Here is a 26351-nt window from a genome sequence, read left to right as displayed (position 1 = left end):
TCTTAAATGGGAGAAATGTTTGAAATTCTAATTTATTATTTTTGCCTTTTGAGTCATTTTTATGTTGTGGTGTGGGAATTCAAAAGAGGATTCTTTTTCTGGAGTGAGACATTGTACACAAATAAGTAAAGTAAAATAGTGTCAACAACTGTTCCTTTTAAGTTCATGTGAGAGGGCATGTTTCTTGCCAGGAGTTTGTAAAGATAACACCATAATAGTGTTATATGTATGGAAGCCAGTGCCATTTCCTCCTTAATTTGATGTCACTAAAAAATCTAAATCACAGCCATGAGCCCCACTGGCTGGAAACTCATGTCCACATGTCATCCTGACTAACATAGAACAAGCCAGGTGTTCGGCTTTGGCCCAACAGGGAAGAAACAGAATCCTGGATCAGACTAAGCCTGCATTCCCTGTTCCAAGAGGGATGGCACTCCTGTGGTTCCTCCCTATAGTGACTGGAGCCACATGGAGACTTGCTTTATTGACTCATTTCCTTCTAGGACCCTTCACCAGGCTCTGCCTATAAAGGTTCGTTACACTTGTATAAGTTATATTTATTTATCCCACTTGACCTCCTTGTGACATTGTCAATCTCCACTATGCATCATCCAGTTTAGAGGGCAGCAAACATTTTCAGAAGGCAGGAGTTGTAGGTCTGGCTCGAACTTGGAAACAATGCTTGTATCTTCATTGACTGTTCTCTGTGTAAAATATGTACAAAGTTCTAACTGGGGAGGGGTGACTGTTAGACACAGACAGATACTGTCATCCTTGTCCTTTCTCTTCCTCACTGGAAGGAACCCTTTGCTAAGGCCATAAGCCTTCAATTGTTGGGTGGTCGCTCACACAAGCCTCACTTTCAGAAACCATAGACTAATTCCAATGTCGATAATGTTTTGTTTTGTTGGTGACCTGGCTCCACTATGGCTTGGGCTTGACCATAACCCACATCTGATATCTGGCTCTGTCTCAGTCAACAGTACAAGCAGACTGAAATTCAAGGCAACTTTCTGGAGGAAATAGTACCTGTTCCTGTTTATTTCACAAACCCATTCAGGCTCAAATGAGAAAAATCAGCATAAAGGGGCCAGATATATTCTCTTAAGACTCAAATGAGATATATTCTCTTAAGATATATTATATTCAGATATATATTCAGATATATTCTCTTAAGACTGTAAAACTACCAAGACCAAGTATCCTCTGCTTCACCAGTGGTGGACAGAAGAATCACCAGAGAACTCTGCTAAAAGTAGCTACATCAGAATCCCTGGGTAAAGAACAGAGAATCAGATTCTAAAGATCCTGTGCTATTCTAATGCAGATTGTCCTCCACATCTACTTTGGAAACATCCCTTTCTCATCCTCATAAATTAGGAGATGGTCTCCTAATTTTTTGGTTAAAACCAAAAATTTAGCTGAAGAAAAGTACTTAGTTGCAGTTCCACATTACACACATCATTCCCTTCACAAAACTTTTGTGATTAATTCTTGGAGATTTGGCCTTAGTTAAAAGTTAAGTTATAGGGGGTATAAAAGAACATTATGGACTCTGGAAAACTTCCAAGTCATTCAGATTTCCTGACTTAGCCAGGGCATGCACCCTCTGCCGAGAAACCAACTCTTCTGAAGGTACCATGACTTGTGTGGAAAGAAGAGAAAGAAAATGAGGCAAAGAGAAAGATGCAAAGGGTCAAGTAAGAAAGGATAGGAATACAGATGATTCTCGAGACTCAAGGAGAGAAAATGAAAAGAATTTTAGAAAAATACAGAGAAAATAATTAGGTTAAATATATTTAACTTAGTGACTAAATAAACAGATTGGAAATTGTCATGATTTAGTGATATTTAATTTTATGCACCATGTGTTTTAGCTGATAGAAGATTTACAATCCATCCTAAGTATACTAAATAAAGTGGAAAAGCAACTGGATTAAGCATAATTAAGTTCTCACTGGTTAATGAATGCCTATGAGTTATGTTTAGTGGTTGACACATCCTTCATAATTATCTCTAAGCATCCTACAGACGATGGGGAGAAAATCAGGCAAGGAACCCAACATCTGTTAGACTGTGTTAAACAGTCTAGCTAGCTGCTTCCTATGTGGGAAAATGAGACTTAAAGGAATCTTCCCAAAATGGCAAGCTAGGAAACCATAGAGCTAGAATAAGCAAACAGAGCCCAGAGTTGTGGGACTCTGAAGCGTAGCTCTGCTCATGCTGGTAGAAAACTGACATTCAGAGAAAGGAAATTGTGGCAGTAGGGAGAGAATTGTGCAAATGGTGTTTCTGTCCTATCTCCATCTTGATTAGTTGGTTGGCAAACGCCTGGAGAGTATGTGCTTGACCCAGCATTATGTTAGGACCTGGAGATGATGGGGAGTCGGGGTGGGGAGGGGAACGGGTGTAAGTAATGAAGTTGTGTGAGACATCAGGTTTAGCAATTAACTTCTCAAGAGAGCCTAGTAGGTCAGCTCCAGGCTAAGCTATACTTTGCACAGGGGAAGGGGAAATGACGCTGACAAAGGGACTTTGGTGATGCTAGGCTAGTGGAGGTGTACAATCTTCACAACATGCTGGCAGAAGACCTGTGTGCCCCACAGTGATCTGACAGGAATGCAAAAACATCCAGAAGAAATTCCCTGAACAATTAATCGACTTCCCTCCTTGGTATCTTTTCTTTTGGCCGAGGGAAGCAGTAACATTCTGCCACCCTGCTCAGAAAGTCTTGAATGAATTCTCTAGGATCTTTTTAAGTTAATCATTCCCTTATTAACATAAAAGAGGTCCATGTTACTATAACTGCTGGGGCTTCTTGTGAGTTTGAACCCCCAGAATCAGCCTAAACTAGAGGTTCTGAAAGCATTTGACATCAGGACTTGTCAGACTTTAAAAATGGTTGAGAATGACAAAGAACTTTTATTCTTAGCTTATAGCTTGTATCTTATATTTAGCACATTAAAATTAAAACACAAATGTTAAATGTTTATTAATTCTTTTAAAAATAAATTCATAATGCACTAACATAAATAAATGTTTATGAATAACAACTATATTTTTCCAAAACAAAACAAAATGTTATGGCATTATTTGACATTGTTTCAGATATCTTTAATAGGCTTAATGGAAGACCACTGGATTTTTACTTCTATTTCTGCATTTGATTGTTTCAAATGAAGTATGTGAAGACAATTTGACCTCACATAGATACACATAACAATGCCAGAAGGAAAGGAGACAGGGAAAGAGTCAGGAAGATTATTTGAGGAAACTGGAAGTCCCTGGTCAAGAGAAGAGACTGAATGATAGTTTGAAATTTCGGATTTTATCACTGGCAAGAGATACTTTTAATTTTCCTTAGAGTTCAAACTTAACTTTGTTCATTACTGAGAAAATATCAGCCAAATACCCAAGGCTGAATAACCATCATTTGCCCACTGTTCTTTCATGTAAAGATTGTACTCTGTGAAGAAAGTGGCCAGTTCTCCTGCAAGTTAGACAATAATGCAGGTGCTTTTCTCAATCAACTCTAGGTAAAGTAGCAGAGTGCACATGTAGATGTCCCATTTGAGCACATGGGTATTAAAAGGACCTTTACTGAGTTATCAAGATTTAATAAAAGTATCTATTTTTTACTGATGCCTGAAGGACAATTAATTATCAAGTAAAACTCTGTTGTTTTAAACTATAACTATACTCAGTGAAGAATTTGATGACAGTTTGGTACTGCTGCCTTGATTCATACAAAGGCACCAATCAATTTCCCCTCCAATGCTTTTTGCCATCAGTGTTCATATCAACATAGAGAAAAAGGCAAATGGTATTTGAGTATTTTTATGATAATAGTTTTGACCTTATAGAACCCCCAGAGGTTTTAAGGAACCACTGGAGGCCCATGGAAAACTGGAGAACCTTTGGCATAAGCTAGTCACCAAGGGAAGCTGGAACATACAGCATCTTCTCACGGCACAGCACTGGCTATCAAAGGAGGGGCCTTCGCTTGGTGGGTAGGTTTGTTGCTTGGTATGATCATTTATGTGCCCTCTTAGGCAGATGACTTAAAGTTTTTGGTTTTCCTGATTTACAAAGGGGAAAGACCTATGTCTGGACTCCATTCCCAAAGATTCTGATTCAATGCTTAATGCTAATGCCTGTGTGGTTTAATTTAGGTAAGAGAAGGTGGCTTTCATCAAATTTGAGAGGGCTAATCCTCAAGTTCTTCAGGACTCACCAATTTAGCAGGATTTTGTACTTTGGAAACAAGGAGTAAAAATGTGAGAACCAAGAGGGACAAGAAGCCACAGGCATTTAGGTAACCCTATCAAATAGGAATGTGAAGACAAGGCATTAGGAAAGAGAAAGTATGTAGAAAGGGCAAAGGTAGATATAGACTTATTTTTTCTAGTTACCAGTACAAGGTCCTCATCAAAACTGGTATATTTTTAAATCTCTACATTTAATCTTTAACTGTTATCTCCACAGTCATCAGTATAGTACTCTCAGGGTGTTGTGTGCTCATATTCAATATTCATACATCCTATTGGTCATGAAGATGGGTGACTCCACTGGCACAAGTAAACCTAAAATCAGGATAGGAATTCCCATGTGGACTGAAGAATGGATCAGCTCAGCCATGGCTGCTGCTCTCCTGCCTATGGTCTACGCTGATGCCATGTCCCTGCTCCTAAACCATTTTCCCAGTAATACTAAAATTACTGAAAGTCAAACTGTTCCATTTGACCAGGAGCCCTGAAGACAGAGTTAGAGGACAGGCTAGAGATAAGATGTGGAATCTCTCTGGACCTTAGATATTATACAGCCACCATCCTGCATCATGGCCATTCCATTTTATTAGCATCCTACCTTCCAGTGGAAGTAAACAAGATCTGAGAAAGCAATGTCTGCAGGGTTTCACCTGTGTCCAGGAACACAGGGGTGGGGAATATCACTGAAGTTTCCACTGGCTGTGAATTGAGCCTTGCTTACCCTTGCTGCAGGGAGGGGTAAGAGGACTCAATAAATAACTACACAATGACATCTGTGTCCTTGTTTTTAACACCACGCTAAGGTCATAATATTTTCTTAGGCTATATTTTATTACCTGCCTAACTGATCTTAATTGAATTATTCAGAATAACTGAAGAAATAAGGAAGGCTTTGGTGATTTTGTTTTATGCTATACGACAGGGCTTTACCTTCTAAGGCCATGGCTTTGGTTTTTTTCTAAGCCCAAAAAGCTATGTGTATGTCACAGAAATGAAAAAATTATAATATAAGAAACACATAGAATTTCTTGATCATGACCAGAGTTGAGAAAAGAGGGCTCTTGCTCTCCAAACTCCATGTGGCCTGTGGTCCCATATGTCCAACTACATATACCTAGCTTGAGAAGGGAACAAGAAGTTAGTATGAGACTTGATTTCTCCCCTGGGGAAACTGCCAACATTATAAAGATAAGGCTTTCAGATATTAAATAGGTAGCAGTCTGGGATTTACAAACTCTATTTTCATCAAACTCCAAAAGGCAAATTGAGGCAGTGAGTGCTTAGGGTAGTTAGGAGGGGAGAGGTCAGGGTGGCCTGGATCTCTAGGGAACAAAGCCAGTGCAGGGAACTTGAACCCAGCAGGGAAGGATTAAGCTTTGGCTTTGGGAAAGAGGGGAGGGCATTCCTGGCAGATGTAATGGAGCTGGAATAAGCAGGTCATGTGGAGGGTCAGTAAAGCAAGTTGCTGGCATGGAAGTCCCAGCTAACTGGGGTTAGGGGAGATGACCTTAAGGACAGGAACAGTAGGCTGAGCAAAGACACTGAGACAGACTCAGAGCACCACATGGGAGGAAACTGCATAGCAGTTTTGACTCTTCACCTAAGTGCAATTCTGAGATGATGAAGTCAGTGCAGCATCATGGTTAAGGGACAGACGTGCAGCAAATGTGCCTGGGATCACACACCATGAGCGATGTTGGATAGTTACTTAACAGCTCTGGACAATGACTGTACCTATGCCAGTGGGGTGATATGAAGATTATAGGAGTTAATTCCTATAAAGTGCTTAAAGCAGAGCTTGGCACACAGCAAGCCTGATATCAGTAGTTCTCAGTCCTGGCTATGCATTAGAATAACTTAGAGAGCTTTTTAAAAATAATAGTGCCAGGGTAGTGTTCTATACATCATGATCCCTTTGTTTAGATTCATTGAATGGACCCTACCAAGAGGGATCCCTTTGTAAACTGTGGACTTTGAATGACAATGACATGTCACTTTGAATGACAATGACATGTCACCATACATTTGTAGACTTAAAAAACATACCACTCTGGTGAGGGTGAAGATCGTGGGGGAGCCTGTGCCTGTGGGGGGGAGTATATAGGAAATCTCTATCTTCTGCCCAATTTTGATTCAAACCTAAAACATTTCTAAACAAATGAAGTCTAAGGCTGGCAGGGTGGCTCAAGTAGTAGAGTGCCTGCCAAGCAAGCATGAGGCCCTGAGAAAAAGAGAGAGAAGGAAGGAAGGAAGGAAGGAGGGAGGGAGGGAAGGAAGGAAGGAAGGAAGGAAGGAAGGAAGGAAGGAAGGGGAAAAAAAGGAGTCTACTTAAAATAGTACAGTGTCAGGACCACCAGGAAAGATAAGCATCAAGCAGCACCTCAGGGGGAAAGTGCCATGGGTATTTTTTAAAGCTTCCAGGTGATTTTAGTGAGCAGCCAGCACTCAGAAGTACTGAACTAAGTGATCGTTAGACCTTGGTCAATTGAGCTTGAGAATCAGCAAGTCAGGGTCTTTTCCTAAGGATGTATCAGGAGTGGCTTCCTGGTTCTCAATGAGTACAAAAGCACTTCACTTTCGATGATTTTCTGAGCCCCCAGGAGTAATGTGAACCCACCAGAAATTCTTTGAACATGAAATGAGCAAAGTGGGGCTGGACATGGTAGCTCATGCCTGGAATCCCAATTATTGGGGAAGACAGGAGATAGGAAAACCACAGCTGGAGGCCAGCCCAGGTAAAGTTAATGAGACCTAATCTGAAAAACAAACTAAAAGCAAAAGGCTTGGGGAGAGACTCCAGGAGCAGAGCACTCACCTAGCAAGTACGAGGCCCTGAGTTCAATCCCCAGTACCACGAAAAAGAAAAAAAGATATGTGCAAAGTGATTTTAGAAATCACTGGAAATTACTACCACTAGACTTAATTACCCTTGTTATCAAAGGGCCAGGTAATTAGAAACAGTCTCCACCTCCACAAGTACTAGAGTACCAACCTAGTATAATGTTCCAGAAGTCTCATGAAGCATGGTGACGATATAAAAAAAAATCCTAAGTTAAATTGTGAATTTATTCTATGAAACACACAGCCCCTAAGAGCAGGACGGAGGATAATGTACCACTAGACAGGCCATAGTAGGTAGTCACAGTGTTCAGTGGCACAAGTGTCACTAGCCAGTGAGCCCAGCGTACTTCGGAAAAGCCAGGTAGCATAGCGTTCTGAAAGAATGATACTGCTAATGCATCAAACACCAACATCACTAAAACCAAACTATGCATGTTCCTACCCAAACTGCTTCTCTCAAAAACGCTGCCATTCCATTCTTCCAACTACTCAGGCCCAAAACACTGAAGCCTGACTTTCACTCCCCTTCTGCATCCAGGGCAACAACACTCATGTTGGACATAGTCACTTCTCTGACTTCTCCAGGACCCCCTGACCAAAGCTACAATCACCTCATCTGAGTTCCTGCAAAGGCTACTCGCTTATCTCCCCACCATCCCGACCTCTGTGCAGACAGCATACTCACAGCACTGCAGCCAGAGTGATCTTTTCAAAATTATGCCAGAAAATATTACGTCTCTGCTTAGAAATCCTCCAGTGCATCCCCATCTCGTTCAAAATAACTTCCAAGTCCTGATCAGCTGCCATGACCAACCAGACTCTACAATCTTGCCTTCTCATCTCTTGGATTCAGCCACAATGGCCTGGAGTGTTCCTACCTTTAGGCTTCAGCCCTTATCACTATTCCCTTGTTCGAGAACATTCTTCCCCCATATAATCACCACATCATCCTTCTGCCCTTCCTCGTCCCCTCTCTGCTTGTAGCACCCCATCAGAGAGACCTCCCTTCCTTACCCCACTTTCCCTCTCCTTGCCTCCTTTTGCTCTTTTTCACCAGAAACATTGCATAGTTGCTGGCTTGCTGAATGTCTCATGCCCCATATTATTTTTATGCCAGGAGATCAGGGACTCTTGTGTTCATTGCTATTTCCCCAGGGTCTAGAATGGTCCCTAGCACAGAGTAGGCCCTCAGCTAATCCTCACTTTTGAATAAAGTCCTTGCAACTACTCCTTTTTTGAGTTATATTCCAGCCTGGACATTAGTAGATTTTATTTTCTGGGACAGCACTGATAGCATGAGGTGCAGTGGGCAATGTAAAAACTCAGGGTCCTGAGAAGCAGAATACTTGGGTTCTAAGCCTAGCTTTGCTCCTAACTAGCTGAGTTATTTTGAATGGGTCTCATGATTTCTCTGGGCATTGGGTGGCCTGTAAAGTGTAAGTAGACCAATAGATTTGACAAAAAAAAACAAGCAGAATTTCTTCCAAGGTGGGGGATGGGATGGGTTGAGCATCAGGATTTGCTTTCTTTTTTAGTTTCCCAAGTGCCATATTATTGGAATGGGATAATTCTTAGAACCGGCCTTCTCCTGCTTAGCCATGCACATGAATCCACCAGGAGCTCATTAAAAGTCCAGGCTGGGATTGATTAGGTCTGCAGCTGGGGATGGGTTTCTGCCATTATATCAAGCTCCCAGGGGATGCTGATCCTGATGGTCCCAAATCAAGCGGCAAAGTCAGAGTTGCTTCCAGTTCTGTGGCACCAATGAGCCTATGAAAGCCCCCTTTATTAAATTCTCAGAAAAATACCAGCTGTCACTTGACTTGCTGCTCAATTTGGGCTGAGTTCCTAGGCAGTTCCTGCAAGCTGCCACCACCACCCCTACACCACAACTCTTGCTGTTGAGTTACTTTTGCTGTAAAAAAAAAAAAAATCATAGCAAATCTAATTTCTGAACCAAGACAGGAGGAAGGAGAAAATCAGCAGAAGACTTCTCTCTCTCAAAAGCTGGCTTACCTAGCATGCAAGAGGTCTGAAGTTCCATCCCCTGGTACCATACACAAATAAATAATAAATAGCAGACCAAGAGACTTGCCCTCAGGGAGAAAACCTGTCACAATTTAATTGCTTTTCTCTGCTTGCTGCTCTGTCCTCAGGGCCTGCATGCCTGCTGTGACCTTCTTCGTCTTCTTAATAGACATCTTGTTGTGCCTCTGCCACACTGCCATCTTGATGCCCACTGGGCAAGTGAAGGCAAAGCAGCAACTGGCAGATGAAGGGGAGAGCAGGAGGGCAGCATGGCACAGGGGTGGGGTGGGGTAGCAGCCCTGTGTTAGAGATTCCCTAACTAGCAGCTCTGACAAGAAGAACCTTCACCTGCTGGAGCAGCAGCCTAGGGAACAGAGGGTGACAAGGACAAAAAGGGCCAGCCACAGAATGACCAGAAGCTCAGACATCCCGCAGTTTAAATGGTGACAAGAGCAGCCAACAGAGTGGCCTTTTTCCACAGAGACAGCAGGAGGCCTTTAAAAACTGTTCTGTTTTCACAATGCTCTTGAACAGGAGTGCCTTTAACTACCAAGAGGGACAGTAATTCAAGTCATGTCCCCAGGCTCAGATGGCTGTGCATGGAATACTCTTCCTCTCTCCTCAAACCAGGGTCAGAAGAGTAGAACAAAAGCACTGGATGCATCTGCAACTCTTTCTACAAATCTTTATTGAAGAAACAGGCTAAATGCTAGAGGTATAGCAGGGACAAGGCTCACAGATCTGTGGCACTTGCATTCCATGTGAGTCCCATGCCAGTCAGGGACAAACAAATAAATATACACCATGACCGGGAACAACCCACGTGTCATCAACAGGTGAACAAACAACAAATTTTAATAGATCCAAACACTGAAGTACTGCAACACTACTCAACAGTAAAAGGAATGAGTTATAAACATGTCAAACAACATGGATGATGCTCCTAATTATTATGTGGAGGGAAAGACACCAGGGACAAGAGAACACAGCCTGTGATCTCTTTTATAGAAAATTCTAGAAAATATAAGTGAGACTATAGGGGCAGAAAAAAGCAGATTAGCTGCTATTTGGGGATGAGTGAACAGAGAGGGGCAAGAGGTGGGATTATAAGGGTACTAGAGACTGAACTCAGAGCCTACAGCCTGAGCCATGCCCCAAGTCCTTTTGCTTTTAGTTTGTTTTGCAGATAAGGACTAGTACTAACTTTGCCTGAGATTGACCTCAGACTTCAATCCTATCTTTATCTCCACAGTAGCTGGAATATAGATGTCCATTACTGCATCTGCCTAGAGAAATCTTCTGAGGAGGCTAGATGTATTCATAATCTTGATTGTGGTGATGGTTTCATTGGATGTATGCATGTGTTAATGCTTATCAAACTACACATATACACATGCATATATAGCATATATAGTACACATATCATGTCATACGTTCAGTGAAACATTAGGTGATTTTGTGCAGAAACCTGAAGTCAGAGAGCTAGCCACAGAGTTATGTGGGGAAAGTGCAAGTAGAAGTGTGCTACTAGATCTAATCTACATCTTTGAGCTCTGTAATGGTTCAGAACTGAGTTCATGCTTTAACATTTGAACTACACAATTGCCTGAGGCTCCATATGCCATCTATCTTTACATCTCTACTGCCCATCCATGTAGAGTCCATGTCCTGGCTTGTGCCTGGCTTCTTAGCACCTATACAAGGAATTGTCACAACACACTAGCTCTAGAGCTCAGTCCTAGGATTCTCATCAAGAATTCAGAGATGTGTTTGATCCAATCTTCTCTAAAACACTTTGGTCAGGCAGCCTGATTCCCACTTCATACTCTCATGACCAAGAGGGATTGATTCTGACAACACACAGGGGAGCTCAAAGTAAAAAGAGCTACCATTTACTTAGCCTTTTCTAAAGCACTTTTTAAAGAGACTATCTTATGTGTGTCACCTCATTTGATCTTACCCAGCCCTGCAAGGTAGATCCTACTAGTGTTTATAAGTATGGAAAGTGAGTTAAGCAACCTGGTCTAATAAGAGATGGGGCCAAGACTTGAATGTAGGCAGTCTGATTCAAAACTGGCCCGTGAGTACCCACACATGATCTCAGAGAGTGTTGCAAATCCCTGACTCTGAACCAATAGGCCCCTGTCCACCCACTACTGGCCTATCCCTAACCTGTCTCTGCACATGGCAATGAAACCTTTCATGTTTGGATTGGTGGTGTAGACTGAACTGTGTCCCCTACCCCAAATTTGTATGTGGAAGTTGTAACCCCCATCGTAATGGTATTTGGGAATGGGGCTTTGTGGAAGTGATTCGGTTCAGATGAGGTCATGAATTGATATCCTAATGATAGGATTAGTGCCCTTACAAGAGTGCTCTCTCTCTCTCTCTCTCTCTCTCTCTCTCTCTCTCTCTCTCTCTTTCTCTTGCCCCCCCTCCCCCACCCTCCCAGTACTGAGAAATAGCCTTCAGCAAACCAGGGCAAAGACCCTCACCAGAACCTGACCACATTGCACCCTGATCTTGAACTTCCCAACCTCCAGAACAGTAAAGAATACATTTTTTGTTGTTGTTATTTAGGCCAGTCTGTCTATGGTATTTTGTTAAGGAAGCCCAAGTTGACTATGACAGGTAGAATCAGAACATCCCATGTCCAAATCCCTGTTATAGGCCATACCATTATTTGCTTCATATGGAGGGTGATCTGGAGAGGATTCAGAGTGGTGGCCTTTTCTTCCATGTGAATGGGAGTCCAGCTGAGGCCTGGCCTGGTGTCTCAGGAGCTATGGGATGGGAGGTACTGAGATCTGCTAATGTTATGGGACACAGAGACAAGGGAACCCTAGCATGTGTTTCAGAGGAGGCAAGTCAGGAAGTCAAGGTGACAGAGCCCAGAAGAAGACTAGGGAGAGGTATACAGGACAAGGCAAACATAGTTCACAGAGAACTCTACCACAGGATGAGGGGTGGAGCAGGGTCAGGAGAGATTCTGAACATGAATGTGCAACAGGGAGGGACTTGGTGTCTTTCATGAGATGCCCTCAGCTGTAAACATGAGGGGGAAAAATCAGGCTGGGTCAGGATAAAGACATATTCTGTCAAGTGTGTCTGCTCCTGTCCCAGTGAAGCTAGGGAAAAGCCATTCCTTTCAACTCATAGGCCTGATTTGGTTCCAGCTCTGCCTTGAACAGCAAGCCACTCTTGTCAAGTGCCTTGGCAGGTGTCAGCCAAATGTTCTCAAGTGCTAGAATACTGTGGTTTCTCTGTTGGTGAGATGTCCCATCTTTTTAATCCTCAAAGACATCTGACCATAACTGTGATTACAAAGGAGGACCAAGAACACCCTTAATGCTTGTGGTCTGCTCTCAGGCCTCAGAGGGTGTTGATAAAGGGACATTTTGAGAGATATTCAGTATGTACTCAGTCTCAGTTACCTCTTCCTGGCTATCTTGAGGAGAGGCTCTTAGAGCAGTCTGTTCCCTGCCTCTGCACTAGCATGATTTTCCCTGAGTGATCAACACCACAGTGGAAGCAGCCACCAAGTTCTTGTCCCCAAGAAAAGGTGAGTAAGTTCCCACAGCCTGTCCTATGAGTATGCTCCTCTGAGACATTCACCTACCAAAGCCACAATTGGAATATGATGACAGGCATTGGATTCTCAGATGGAACCTATTACCTCAGGAACTGAATGGGTGTTTCTCGTCAAGACACTTAGAACCCATTCAAGTAGGGATCCAGGTGTGGCGTGAGCAATGGCCATGATGCACACCTGCTGAGTTCATGCAGGAAGAATGCCACAGAAGCCCTGTGCTGGGAACACAGGGGCCTTCCAGATGCCAGAAAAGTTCTCCCAGTCATCCTTAAGACTTGTTACACCTACTTAAGATCACAGGACATAAAGTTCACAAAATACTTTCCAGTCTTGGATAAGAAGCATTGCTGCTTAGCCAAGAAATAGCAAGATTCAGTCATCTTTATTTCTACCCAATGAGTCCTTAATCAAGCACATTAATTATACTTTACCTCCAAGAAGAGCAGAAAGGAAAAATGTTGCCATGCTAAGCTACCACCTTTTTTTTTTACTTTCAAAATGACTATTTTAATGAATTCCAAACTAGATTTTATTTATTTATTTTTTATTTGTTTGAGGAAGGTTTCACTATGTAGCCCAGGCTTACCTGGAACTCACTATGTAGCCCAGGCTGGACTTCAACTCATAAGCCTCCTGCCTCAGTTTCCTCAGGGCTGAGATCATAGTCATGCAACACTACTCCCAGCAATTCCAAGATTATAGTTCTGCTTATGGCACTTGTTTAAAGCAATAAAATAGCTACTGTTATTATTGAGTATCCTAAACTCATTGCATGTGTTGATTTAATCTCCACAAAAACCCTATAAATCAGGTATTATTAATATCCCCATCTAAAAACCATCCAAACACAGTTGCAAGTATAAACACAAATAAAAAAAAACAGCTTAACCCTTGCCTGGGCTACAGTGCTCCTGATAAACATCCACTTCTTTTTATCTGTCTGTTTCCTCAACTGGACTGTGAGATCATACAAGACATATTAGTGCTCTTATTGCTTGTTGAATAAATGAATGGACTAAAAACGAAGAAAATTATGCTACACATAAGGGGTAGCTATAGATGGTGGGAGGAGTTGTTTTTAGTTTGCTCTGTTTAAGCAGTATAAGACATCTACAGATAGGTGGTTTAAAAGATTCATTACACATTCTGTTGATGGAGGATGGAGTCAATTATAAATTTTGGCCACTAGTTCCTTCCATCTGAGTCTGCACACCGTACACTGTGTGACCTTCTCTCTCCCCTCTTCAAGAGGTGGAGCCTATTTTCCTGCCTCTTCAATCTGGGCTGTCCTGTGGCTTGCTTCAATCAAGAGAATGTGGAGGATTGGTGCTGGGGTGGGCTCAAGAGTTCCTTCAGCTCCAATGCCTTGGAACGCTGCCCAAGACTACCAGCTCGCACCTCCTGGAGATGAGAACCCAGATGGAGAACTGAGGTAGCCTGACCAACAGCAACATTAGTGGTCAGACCCCTTAGTAAAGCCATTTTTGGACCTTCCAACTCAACCAGTCCTCAAACTGGTACAAATGGAATGAATAAGCATGAGTGACCCATTGAGAGGTGGTGGAGCCTTTGACAGGTGGTGTTTTGTGGGAGGCCTTTGCATGATATGGAGTGTAGAATTCCAGGCTTCTCCTCACTCCCTTCTGTTTCCTGGCCATGGGATAAGTGGTTTTACTCCTCCATGTGCTCCTGCCATGATGTGATATCTCACTCACTCCAGGCCCAAAAGTAATGGGGCCAGCCAATCATAGACTAGAACCTCCAAAACTATGAGCCCAGATAAATATCTCTTTATAAGTTGACTGGCTCAGGTATTTGTTATAGGGATGAGAAGGTGACAAACACATTACCTAACTTGGATCACAATTAGAAAATGTTCTTTGACCCCTAACTTATAGTCACCTCCAGGTGGCCTGGATGTACTTGGCTGGTGTGTTGGGAGCCAGCTCTATGTTATGAGATGATGCTGCCAGGCCTCATGTCAAAGGGCAGCATTTTTTTTAGTAGACTGCTCATATATCATGTAAGAGTGTCCTAGAGCTGCCATAACCAACTCCCACAAACTAGGTGTCATAAAACAATAGAAATCTATTTTCTCATGCATTTGGAGGCTAGATGCCCAAAGTCAAGATGTTGTCAAAGCCATGTTCCCTCTGAAGGTTCTAGAGAATAATCTTTGCTTGTCCCTTCCTAACTCCTGGTGGTTACTGACAGTCCTTGGCATTTCTTGGCTCACAGCTGATTTATCCCAATCTCTGTCTCCATCTCCTCTGGCTGTTTTCCCTTTCTCTAAGAACACCAGTCACTTGTTCACCCTAATCCAATATGAACTCAGCTAAAGTCACCTGCAAAGATCCTATTTCCAAATGAGGTCACACTCTGAGGTTTCAAGTAGGTATGGATTTTGGGGGTGACACTATTCAACCTTGTATACTCCATGAGCCCACAGGCTTGTGGTGACTGTGCCGTTCTCCTGACCATCATCCCCACCCAGCACTCTTCAGGGCTTGCCCTAGCCCAGCCAATGCCAGAACTGAGTTTAGCACACTGGAAGGGCTGTTTCACCCTACTCTGACCAGGCACTGGCTGAGCTCCACTGTTCCTGCCTCACTTGTAACCTTTGTTCTCTTTCAGCACAGCAGAACCTGACTGTAACCTTCAAAAAGGCCTCCTTGTTGCAAAGAAGAGGTTGTCTCACAAGTGTGATCCCCAGACAGATTTTTATCTGTTTCTTTGCTGCCTTTTTAAAAATGATGTTCATGAAAGACCACAATTCCCCGTTTACACACACGTCGGTACCAATTGATTTCACGAGGTAAAAAAGTCTTTGAATTTTTCCTCCCTCCTTTCAACTCCCACATATTTTGAATAAAAAACAAAGCTCTTTTTCAAGCTACAGTACATGCTATGATTGATGTTTCTTTCCCTTCAAGTACTTTCTTGGCTTTCCATTTCTCCTTCCTGCCAAGCCCCCAGACCTGTGGCCATGTAAGGGTCACAGCACTGACACACCTCTTCTGTTAAGAATGGTATGAGAAGGAGAATTCAGGGAGGACTGGATGGGTTGTCACCAGGTATAGGAGAGAGGGAAAGCCAAAGAATGATAAATACAGCAGCAGGGGTCTTGGCTCAAAGCAGAGCTGCAGATTAGAGTTGTTAAACCCAAAAGGCCCTGGAGAAACAGAAGCTTTCAAATATCTAAGAGCTCAGATTTAATGACCCAAACTGAGGTAGATAAAGAAAAGTGCTTTTCTTTGGGCTATGAGCTAATCCAGTGGTTTACACTGCATTAATAATAGCAGGACAATTTGAGACTAACTAACAACTTGCTGAAAGAGAGCAAAGGTTACAAGTGAGGCAGGAACAGTGGAGCTCAGCCAGTGCCTGGTCAGAGTAGGGTGAAACAGCCCTTCCAGTGTGCTAAACTCAGTTCTGGCATTGGCTGGGCTAGGGCAAGCCCTGAAGAGTGCTGGGTGGAGATGATGGTCAGGAGAACGGCACAGTCACCGCAAGCCTATGGGCTCATGGAGTATACAAGGTTGAATAGTGTTAGTTGTCTAACAACTAGCCTGTAATCTTTGGAAGGCATTTGCATAAGAGACCAATGGTTTTCCTAACCAGATTCAATATATTGGTATAAGTCATATTACTTTCCAGTGAATTTTTAGGAGACAAAGTGTTTTTTGTCTTGGGCAACACATTGGAATGACCTGGCATTCAGATTTGATCAGTTAAAGGTAAAACCCAAACAAACATTGGTGGGGTTCTGCCGTTGATGCCAAGGGGCAGCTCCAGTCCAGGACAACTAGTGTAAAACATCAGAACATTCAAAGGTCATAGGTACCCAGCAAAGTGTGACCCTATCTATTGTCATATAATTCTATCATCAGATCTTCCTTTAGGACTGAATACTTCTCCCAGTAGGTGGGGCTACTTTTCAAAATGGTGGGCCAGGAGCTTGAAAAGAGTGAATACTGTTACGGTAAATCTTCAAGTTTTACAAAAACTACTACCCTGGTGGACACAGAGCAGAGAACAGTGACTCCCTGACCCTTCCATAGTACAAGTTCCCTTCCTATCCTGTCTTCCCCGCTTTGGCCTGCTCACCTGTCTTTGGGACTTCATCATAGCTTTCTGCATCCCTTACCACCATGGCCCTATATAAACAACACAAACGGTAACAGACAATCTCAGTTTTTAAAGGAATACACATCAAACTTCTCTTCAATCTAAAATGTGAGCACTATATTTTGGCTTAGCATAAAAATAAAATTGAGAAATATGTAGTAAGCACTTATAGAGAAAAAAAAGCAGCATATAAATCCTCAAATCTGCCCCCATTTTTTTTTCAATAAAATAAAATTTTTATAAAAATAAAATTGAGAAATATGTAGTAAGCACTTATAGAGAAAAAAAAGCAGCATATAAATCCTCAAATCTGCCCCCATTTTTTTTTCAATAAAATAAAATTTTTATTGGGACATGACTATGGTTTTTTTGGGGGGGTGGGGTTGGAGGTTGAACTCAGGGCCTTGCTAGGCACATGCTCTGCCACTTGAGTCATGCCTTCAGCCCTTTTTTGCTTTAGTTATTTTCCAGATAAAGTATCACATTTTTGTTCCGGCCAGCCTGGACTGAGATCCTTCTACCTAGGGCCTCCTGCATAGTTGGGATTGCAGGCATGAACCACCAAGCCCAGATTTTTGTTGTGGTATCCTTACTAACTTTTTGCCTGGGCTGTCCTTGAACCCAGTCTCTGCCTCCCAAGTAGCAAGCCCAGAGATCTTGCTTGTATTTAAAATATCATCTAGCCAGGCGTGATGGTGCACATCTATAATTCCAACGCTCAGGAGGAGAAGGCAGGAGGTTCAAGAGTTCAAGGCCAGTCAGGGCTACGTCATCTATGGATGCTTTTGCACTACAGTGACAGAGTTTAATTGTTGTGACCTATTTTTACATCTAGCCTGCAAAGTGTAAAATATTTCCTATCTTACCCTTTATAGAAAAAGTTCACCAAGAGCTGTGATGGAGCTCAGCGGTACACCACTTGCCTAGCATGCACGAGTCCTGGATGTAGATAAACTAACAACAGCAAATACATGTTTTAACAAATATTCATGTTGTGAGCACTGTACCAGGCTCAGGGGACATATTTATGTGAAACAGAGAGGATAACTAATGCCTATGAGACCCACAGTCCACCAAACCATGGCTCTAGCCTGATGGATGCAATAAATAAGCACCAAAAAGGAGACCTGTGCAGCAAGATCAAAGGGAAAAAGAACACTGAGGATGGAAAAAGCTATGAGTTGCCTGTGAGCCTCAGAGGAGTGAGGAGGGGAAGACTGGGCAAGATTGGAATGAAGAGGCAGCAAAGTCCAAGACAGGCTCAAGGGGCACAAATGTCACTGCTTCCCAGTTCATTGGTGTGGTGAAGGGTTCTATTTTCCATGCTGAGGTGGAAGTTCTGCCAGGGTGTGGACAATGTTTGTATTATTCACCTCCCCTCCATCTTTAGCATTCAGTAAAATGCTTAGCATGTAGTACCTATAGATATTATTCAATGAATTAAAGAACAGGTGAATAAATGGGTGTCTTGAATGTCAGGCTGGATATGCTGTGACATTCCATTTCATGATTCCATGAATCAGCCATGCATGGTAAAATGACCTCTGATCTACTTTAAACAAAAGGATGCATGAGGGAGATAAGAAAGTTAGTTTATTGAACAAGTACTATAGAAAAAGGGTTTACAAGTGTAAAATCATTTAATTCTCTTAAAATGAATGGTCAAATCACTGGCCAAGGTCACACAGTGAGAAAATGGCAGAGCCAGAATTCAACCCCAAGTGATGTTTTCTTATTCTCAGAGCCAGGGCTATAGGGACAGGCTCAGGTCTGCCAGTCATTTTCATACCACGCTCTTCAGCATCCTCTGTCTCCTCAGAGCTACATACAGGCATTACGACCAATTCAGTGACATTGGGGACCAAGAGCACAGGCTCCTTACCCAGGTTCAACCAAAAAAGTTCTCTCTCTTTTTTTTTTACACGTCAAGCTTCCTGATTTCATTCAAACATAGTTTCTGGAGGAACAAAAAAGACTTAGAAACCACTGTACTGGACCACAGTCACTTCCTGAAATAAAGCCTTGAAAGTATGGTTTCCAGACTTAATTCATCACCAATTGCTGTGGGATCAGGTCAGTCATTGCCGCTTCCTTTTCACACATGGAAGGCTCGATGACAGCAAGAAAAGTTCATCTAAGAGAAGAAAATGGCTGGTTCCTCCCTTGAATAAATTCTAGAGAAAGTTTAACTCTATCAATGGCAGTAAACTAGAGAAGTATAACTAGTTACTGAGTTCAGTAAATACAGTGGTCACTCAGTATCCAAAGGGGGTCAGTTCCAGGATTACTCCCACCTCTGGGGATATTAAGTTTCTTCCACAGAATGGTACAGTATTTACACATAACCTGTGCCCATCCTCGCTTGGGCTCTAAGTTATCTCTGGATTACCTCTAATACCTAATGCAATGTAAGTGTTATATAAATAGCTGTTATACTGAATTGTTTGGGGGAATGAAGACAAGGAAAATAGTCTAAAGTGTTTAGTACAGATGCAATTTTTTTCAAATACTTTCAATCCACAATTAGTTGAATCTGCATGACACAGAATGATAAATGTATCTTTGCTGCATGCCTTGGCTAACGCCTGTCAATGACACTGAAAATTAGGACTGCAGCAGCAAACACAATCTAGCACAGTAATCAGCACATGACGGAATACAGAATGTTAGTACAATGTCACAGGGCAAAGCCACTTACCAAGACAGATGCAACAAGTGAATATACTGGTTCTCAAGGAACTCATAACTGGAAACAATGCCACACTCATCTATGGCTTGACCATTCTTGTACCAAGTTACCTCTGGCTTGGGCTGGCCTGATGATAAAAAGAAAAAAAAAAAAAGAATATTCTCAATACTTTAAGTATATTTAATAGAAAAAAAGTCATAAAGCTATGAACAAAAATGACAATAAACAATAGGGATGAGCACAATGGATTGTCACTTGGGGAACTAGAAAGCTTCCTCCCACTGATACAAATGTGCAATTCAGTAAGTGCAACAGTATTTATCTGAGGATATATTATGTGCCTCTGATAGTGCTGTGCTGGGAAGGGGAATACAAAATGAAAAATGCCATCCCAAATCACAAGGAGCCATAAAGCAATATTATCTAATAAGCAAAGATATGAATGGTATCTTTTTTATTGTCACATGGAGGCAAGGCTCATCCAAGAATGATCTGGGGTAATGTACTTTGTTTTACTCAGTGGTTATTGATTGAAATGCCCAGATTCAGTGAAGGTGTGTTATATTCACTTGTAGGTTTGTATCCAACAGAAAGGCAAGTAATTTCCATCTAGCAGAGAAGATAACTCCATGAGCTTTTTTCTGCCCTACGGGACATTAAACAGTGTTATACCTAACCCAGCAAACTTATCCTAAAATTATAGGCAATCCTAGCTTCTCAGACCTTAATACTCTCTGGTTCCCTAATTAATGACTTGAATAAACCTTTGAAATGTTAATTTCATATTTGCATGGAAATCACTTTTCCTTTTTGAAAATTGTACTTTAATAGTGCTCAAAGTCAGGTGTATGGTGTGGTACAAAATACAGAGAAGAATGAAGTGGATGAGAAGAACAAAAATGGTATTTATTTTTACTTTCTCCTGAGGAGAAAGGAATTCTAAGTGTACATTTTCTGGGCTGACACTATGCATGTGTGACTGATGTTATCACAGAAATTGACCCAAGCTTTCTCCCTCAGAAGGGTTCATCCTTCCCTGGTATGATACTAATGGACAAATCAGGTAGAACCCCTAGGAATTGGCCCACCTCTTGGGATTTTCCCCCCCTCCTTGTTACAAGGCAAGAAAATCTCCAGTGTGTCCCACAGATCTCTCTAGCTTCCATGTCACTAAGAATTTCAAAATGTAAGGAAAGCCTGGTATTTTCAAATAATATACCATTCAGAATCCATTCCAGAAATGTTCTTGTGTTTTTGTCTTGTTCATTATATGAGTTTTGGAAAGCAACCCTAAACCATTAGGGTAAGAATGCCCTATGCTTTTTCTTTTTTTTTTTTTTTTTGTTTTTTGAGGCAAAGTCTCACTTTATAGCCCACACTGGCCTCAAACTCACAATCCTCCTGCCTCAGCCTCTTAAGTGCTAGGATTCCAGGTGTGCACCACCATGCCCAGCTTATGAATGTCCTTTTCTTCTAAGTCCATAGGAAGGAGAGTGCTAAAAGAGACCAGGAAGGTAATAAGAAAAAGTTGGTGAGACCTGTGCCATGGGCAGGACCTAAAACTGCTCAGAGCCCCTCTTTCTCCTTCTGTCTGTGCCAATGCCATGAATGTCCTTTTTGGCAACTAAGGGTTCTTCTTCATTGCCTCCTCCTTCAAGTAGGGCCTGAATAGCTATCCCCTGGGCTAGAAGCAAGAGACCTTATACAAGGACATGTCCTTCTCCAGCAGCTGCTTGCCTGAGTTCTTACAGGCAACCCTTCCCAAGTGAGCTTCCTGAAAACCATCACAGATGTTGCCTGGCAGAATTCATTTCTGCCTGTTCTTATCAACCTTGTATCCTGCATTCAGTTAGTTTTACTAGCTTGCTGTTCAGAAAGCACTCAATTGCTCCTCCGGTGTGTGTGCATGCCTTTTTTGAAGAAAGTGTATAAAATGTATGTGAGCTAGCCAGGGAAAGCTATTCTGGCCTCCGGGACCCCAGTTGTTCATTCAGACTGATCAGAGCTGGTTGATTTCCCCCAGGTTCCTGATGGCTGACTGATTTTTTCCCTTTGTGCAGTTTAGATCTGAACCATCAGCCAGAAATGAGAAGCAGTGTTTTGTACCTTGTGGGTGGTTCTCTTTTCTCCCTCACTTGCTGGAAATTTCACCTGGAAATTCTCCCTTCCCCCCCCCTTTTTTTTATTCAAAAGAGGTTTTGGAGGTACTAGAAATTGAACTCAGGGCCTCACACTTGCTGGGCAAGTGCTCACCACATGAACCATCGCTCCAGTCCAAATCCTTTTTTTAAAAAACTTAAAGATTTAATTATCTTATTTCACTTGTTTTCCAGTGCTGGGGGGTAGAACTCAGGGACTCACGCGTGCTAGGCAAGCCATTTACACCCCTAACCTTTCCTCCTCTTGTTTTTGGATCTGTGAGTCACATATTGATAGCCACCTCCTGGACATTTCAGAATTGTGCGGCTAATGTACACGTGTAAGGACCAGCAACCAAGTTTAGGTTCTAAACTTGGGCAGGGGTGGGGGGGGGTCTGTCAGAAGACTCAAGGTCAACTCATATCCCTCAAGGTCAACTTGTATCTCTCTGCCTGTCTAAATGATGATCGATGAACACAAAGAAAGCAAGCTCTGGGCTTGGGAAGGCTGAGCTCAGTTGGCCTCCAGATCAAAGACAAGGTTTTATATGACTTCTGCTAGCAAAGGGCAGCCATTAAGTTCCAAGGCCTCCACATCTTCTTTCTGGATTTAGTAAAAAGAGGACAAGAGATTTCTGTTTGCCCTTAGGAAACATCACTGGGGCATTCATGTTTTTGAAAGCAAGCCACAGTCTAAGAAAGAAAAGGGAACCACCCAGAAGAGACAAGGTATCCCTTCTCTATCCAGTTGCTATGTTAGTCTCTCTTAATCAGCAATCCTTTTTGCCATTTGTAGCACTAACACCTGATCAACTCTGACTTATTTTCCAAACCAGGGGAAATTCCAATCCTTGGCTTTCCTCCACCAGATACCCTTTGCCTCTGTTTTAAACTGTTCAATGTTTACTAGCATGCCTGAGGATGGCAAGCAGTGGGAAACAAATTTAGCCAATTTGGCAACAGAAGCGCTCAATCAACTTTCTAAAGTGAAGTTACTCGTGCCATTCCTAGGCGTCACAGGAAGTGAACTGTGGATTACGTGAAAAATTAGCCAGTGTCAGCGTCGCCCAACCAAGAACCACAACATGAAGTGAAGAAGATCACCAAACAGTTAGGACTTAGTTGCTTAACTGATTACTCAGAATAAATTTCCAAGATAATTTTCCTAAGTGATGTTTTCATTGTGTCTTTGTAAGCCAAAAAAGCTGGTCTGCGGGAAAGCATTTGAAGGTGAGCAGCCAGTCTAGGAATGGTTACCAGCTATCATGCAGCGAAGCACGGCGTTGGACTTCTCTGGAACCTTCTGGGAGAGCAACGTGGATAAAAAACACAGCTTGGGCTTCTGGGGCCTGCCTGAGTCTGTCATCCTTTCATGCCTTGTGATCTAGAAGAGAAACATGAAAACATCACCATGCCTTCTGCAATTGCCCTGGTGCTCCCCAGGAATTCCAGAAGCCAGATGGTGTGGCTTTGATGTTCACCTGCACTCAGGTCAATGGCAGGTGGAAGTTCCCTGTGGTCCTGGACCACAGTGCTACTGGTCCACGGTGCTGAGGGTCTTCCTGTGCCTTGTGGGATGTTTAGCAGTGTCCTGGGCCTCTATCCACTAGATGCCAGCAGCACTTCCCACTTCTTCAAGTATGACACTGTCCAGTGTTCCCTGGGGTGGAGGGCAGCCCTATTTGAGAGCCACTAATTCCATAGTGCTAGGGCCATTCCAAGGCAGACAGAGCCCAGACGTGGAGGGAAGAAACCCATGAACTTGGGACTAGTGCCCCCTCCTCTCACTTCGCTTTCTTTCTCTCTTGAACATTTTTTCATATTGGACTCAAAAAAGTTTGTATGGCAGTGGTGGTGGTGCATGCCTATAATCCCAGCACTCTGGAGGCTGAGGCAGGAGGATGGCAAGTTCAAAGCCAGCATGGGCTACCTAACAAGACCAGTATATACATATATGTCTTTGATTCCTGAAAAAGAAGCTGACTACGTTCCAGTGAATTTCCAGGTAGACAGATTTGGAAATTGGGAAACTGCTGCTTCTTTAGAGCTCCAGACAGGAGCCCCAGGGGAGGGCAGGGACCAGGTTGCATTTTTGAGCTAACATGCTTCCATTAATAGAAACAGGCAGTAAGCACTTGATTAGTCCCCAGGTACATTATTTCATTTAATTTGTCTTAAGCTGACAAAAGGATAGTTACTACTGCCTACTACATTTTATGGGCCAAGAACATGAGGCTCAGAGAGGTTCATCAACCGTCTTAAGAGCACACAGCCATAAGGCTGCCTTCAGAGCTGTGCAGCCAGACCTGTTTAGCATGTAAGGGGTCACCAGAGCTGCACAGGGCACAACTCACACGGATATGGGGCAGTTCTGAAAACACAGGTGGGTCTGAATCCAGACCCTTCTTCCCATTCATTCTACCTGCAGACATGTGTTAGCACCACTTGGGTATGAACTTAGGACTTTGCACTTGCAAAGCTGATGCTCTGACACTTGAGCCTCACCTCCAGACCATTTTGCTCTAGTTATTTTGGAGATGGGGTTCTCACAAACTATTTGCTGGGGCTGGCCTTGAAGTATAATCCTCTCGCTCTCAGCTTCCCAAGTAGCTAGGATTATAGGCATGAGCCACAGGCACCCAGTTCCAAACTTATCCTTCATGGAGCCCTGAGCCTGGAAATCATATCCAAACAGTGGGGTCCCACTTCCCCTTACAGGCCTCAAACACTAAGGGGCTCAGGAGAAGGAAAGAACCACACTGTGGTGAACAAGAACAGAGAAGAGGCAGTTAGAAACTGCAAATGGTGAGTCTGGGGATCCTGGGAGCCCTAAAACAGAAGCCCAAACTAAGCTTGTGGTGGGAAAGGCTGACCCTAAAGGATTCAATTGTACCACAGAAGAGGAACCCCTATTCCATGTGACTTCAGCTGCTCAACCATTGACAGACACCCAATTCCTGCCTTGCTCCTACTTTTTCAGGCTGTCTGATACCCTGAGAGATGGTTGCCTGAGCCAAGTTTCCTGACAACAGTTCAAGGTTTCACTAACACCTAAAAATCCTCCAGTGATTAGAAATGAGGAGAGGAAGAGGGAGCCCAGGTGGGGTTGCACAATGTTAGGAGAACTTTGCCTCAGCAGCAGGCTCTAGATTTCTTATAACACCTAGCACGATGTAAATTCTATGCAAATAGTTGCTAGATAATATTGTTTAGAATGACAGAAATCTATACTTGTTCAGCACAGATGCAATTTTTTTCCAAATATTTTTGATCTGCAGTTGGTTATATCCATAGATGTGGAACCGACAGATGTGGAGGGCAGACTATATTTCTTAGAGGTCATAAAAATGCATAATGAGAAAGTTGTCCCCACTAGACTGAAAGTGTTTTTTAAATTCCATTTTTTAAGCCCAGCATGGTGGTATACGTCTATAAACTACTCAAGAGACATGGGCAAAGGATTGTGAGTTTGAGGCTAGCCTGGACAAATACCATGTAAGATCATGTCTCAAAAACACAACCACAAAACAAAAGGTCTGGAGGCATAGCTCAAGTAGTAGAGAGCTTGCCTAACATGTGTGAGCCTCTGGATTCAATCCCCAGTACTGAAACAGTAACAACAAAAAAATAATTTTTTAAAAAAAGAATTGACAACTCTTATGATACCTATCTTACATGAGAATGAAAAACTTTAAAGAAAACTTTGGAGTGGGGAGGGTAACACAGTAATAGAACACTTGCCTATCATGTTGGGGGCCCTGGGTTTCATCCCTAGCACTGCAAAAAAAAAAAAAAAAGGAAAGGAAGGAGGGAAAGGAGGAAAAGGAAGGGATGGAAAGAAGGAAGGAGAAAAAGAAGGGAGGAAGGGTGAAGGAAGGAAGAAGGAAGGGAAGGGAAAAGGGAGGAAAAGGAGGAAGGAAGAAAAGAAAGAAGCTTGACTTGCAACAAGTATAGGTCTAACATTACACAGAGAACCAAGAAAAGTGAATGGAAACACACTGTCCCCATGCTGATGAGAACAGGTAGCCTACCCACCTTTGCAGAACAGATGGAAAGGAACAGCTTTCCTGTTGACAGCAGTTGGTAACAGAAATTTACTTGTCCCACTAGAGGTTCAAGTCAAGGACAGAAGCAAGAATTGTAAATTTGCTTTGAAATAAAGGGTTTATATTGCTCAGTATTACTGAGCAAATAATTTAAGGGCTAAATGTAAACATACGGCAGAAAGAACAAAATCTAAGTTCAATTTTATTTTGCTTTATTTTATTTTGTGGTGCTGGGGAGAAAGCCCAGGGCCTTACACATACTAGGCAAGTGCTCTACCACTGAGCTATATTCCCAGCTCCAGTTTAATTTTTTATGGTACCTTATAACTAGTGTGGCAGCACACAGCACAAGGATGGGACAAGGGCCAGCAAATGTATAAAAGTGTGGTTTTGAGTTGGAAGTGCCAGGTCCTGTGATCCACAGTAATAGCATCTCTTTAATATCTCTCTCTTTTTTTTTTTTTGTTAGAGCTGGGGTTTGAACTCAGGGCTTCGAGCTTGCAAAGCAGGTGCTCTATAACATCTCTCTTTTTAAAAACAGCTTTAATGAGACAATTCATATACCATACAATTCACCCACTTAAAGTATACAAACAACCCAATGGCTATCATTATAATTGG

General features: G+C 42.6%; 1 protein-coding gene across 7 annotated transcripts in view; it reads right to left on the bottom strand.

Annotated features, from left to right (window-relative positions):
* Window positions 1-26351, bottom strand: part of Alpk2 (alpha kinase 2) — a 120467-nt gene that overhangs the window by 85552 nt on the left and 8564 nt on the right. For all 7 annotated transcript variants that reach the window (XR_012447017.1, XM_074069736.1, XM_074069735.1 and 4 more), the window contains 2 exons: window positions 22942-23068; window positions 19556-19673 (listed from right to left, as the gene is read on the bottom strand). Coding sequence is in view for 6 of the 7 variants with exons in the window: in XM_074069736.1 (XP_073925837.1) it covers window positions 19556-19673; window positions 22942-23050 (227 nt within the window). In the remaining variant the exon portion in view is untranslated. The remainder of the gene's footprint in view (window positions 1-19555; window positions 19674-22941; window positions 23069-26351) is intronic.

Source organism: Castor canadensis, chromosome 4 (genome assembly GCF_047511655.1).
Source record: "Castor canadensis chromosome 4, mCasCan1.hap1v2, whole genome shotgun sequence".
Lineage (NCBI taxonomy): Eukaryota > Metazoa > Chordata > Mammalia > Rodentia > Castoridae > Castor > Castor canadensis.
Note: the sequence above shows the minus strand (reverse complement) of the source record. Positions and strands in the feature narration are given on the sequence as shown.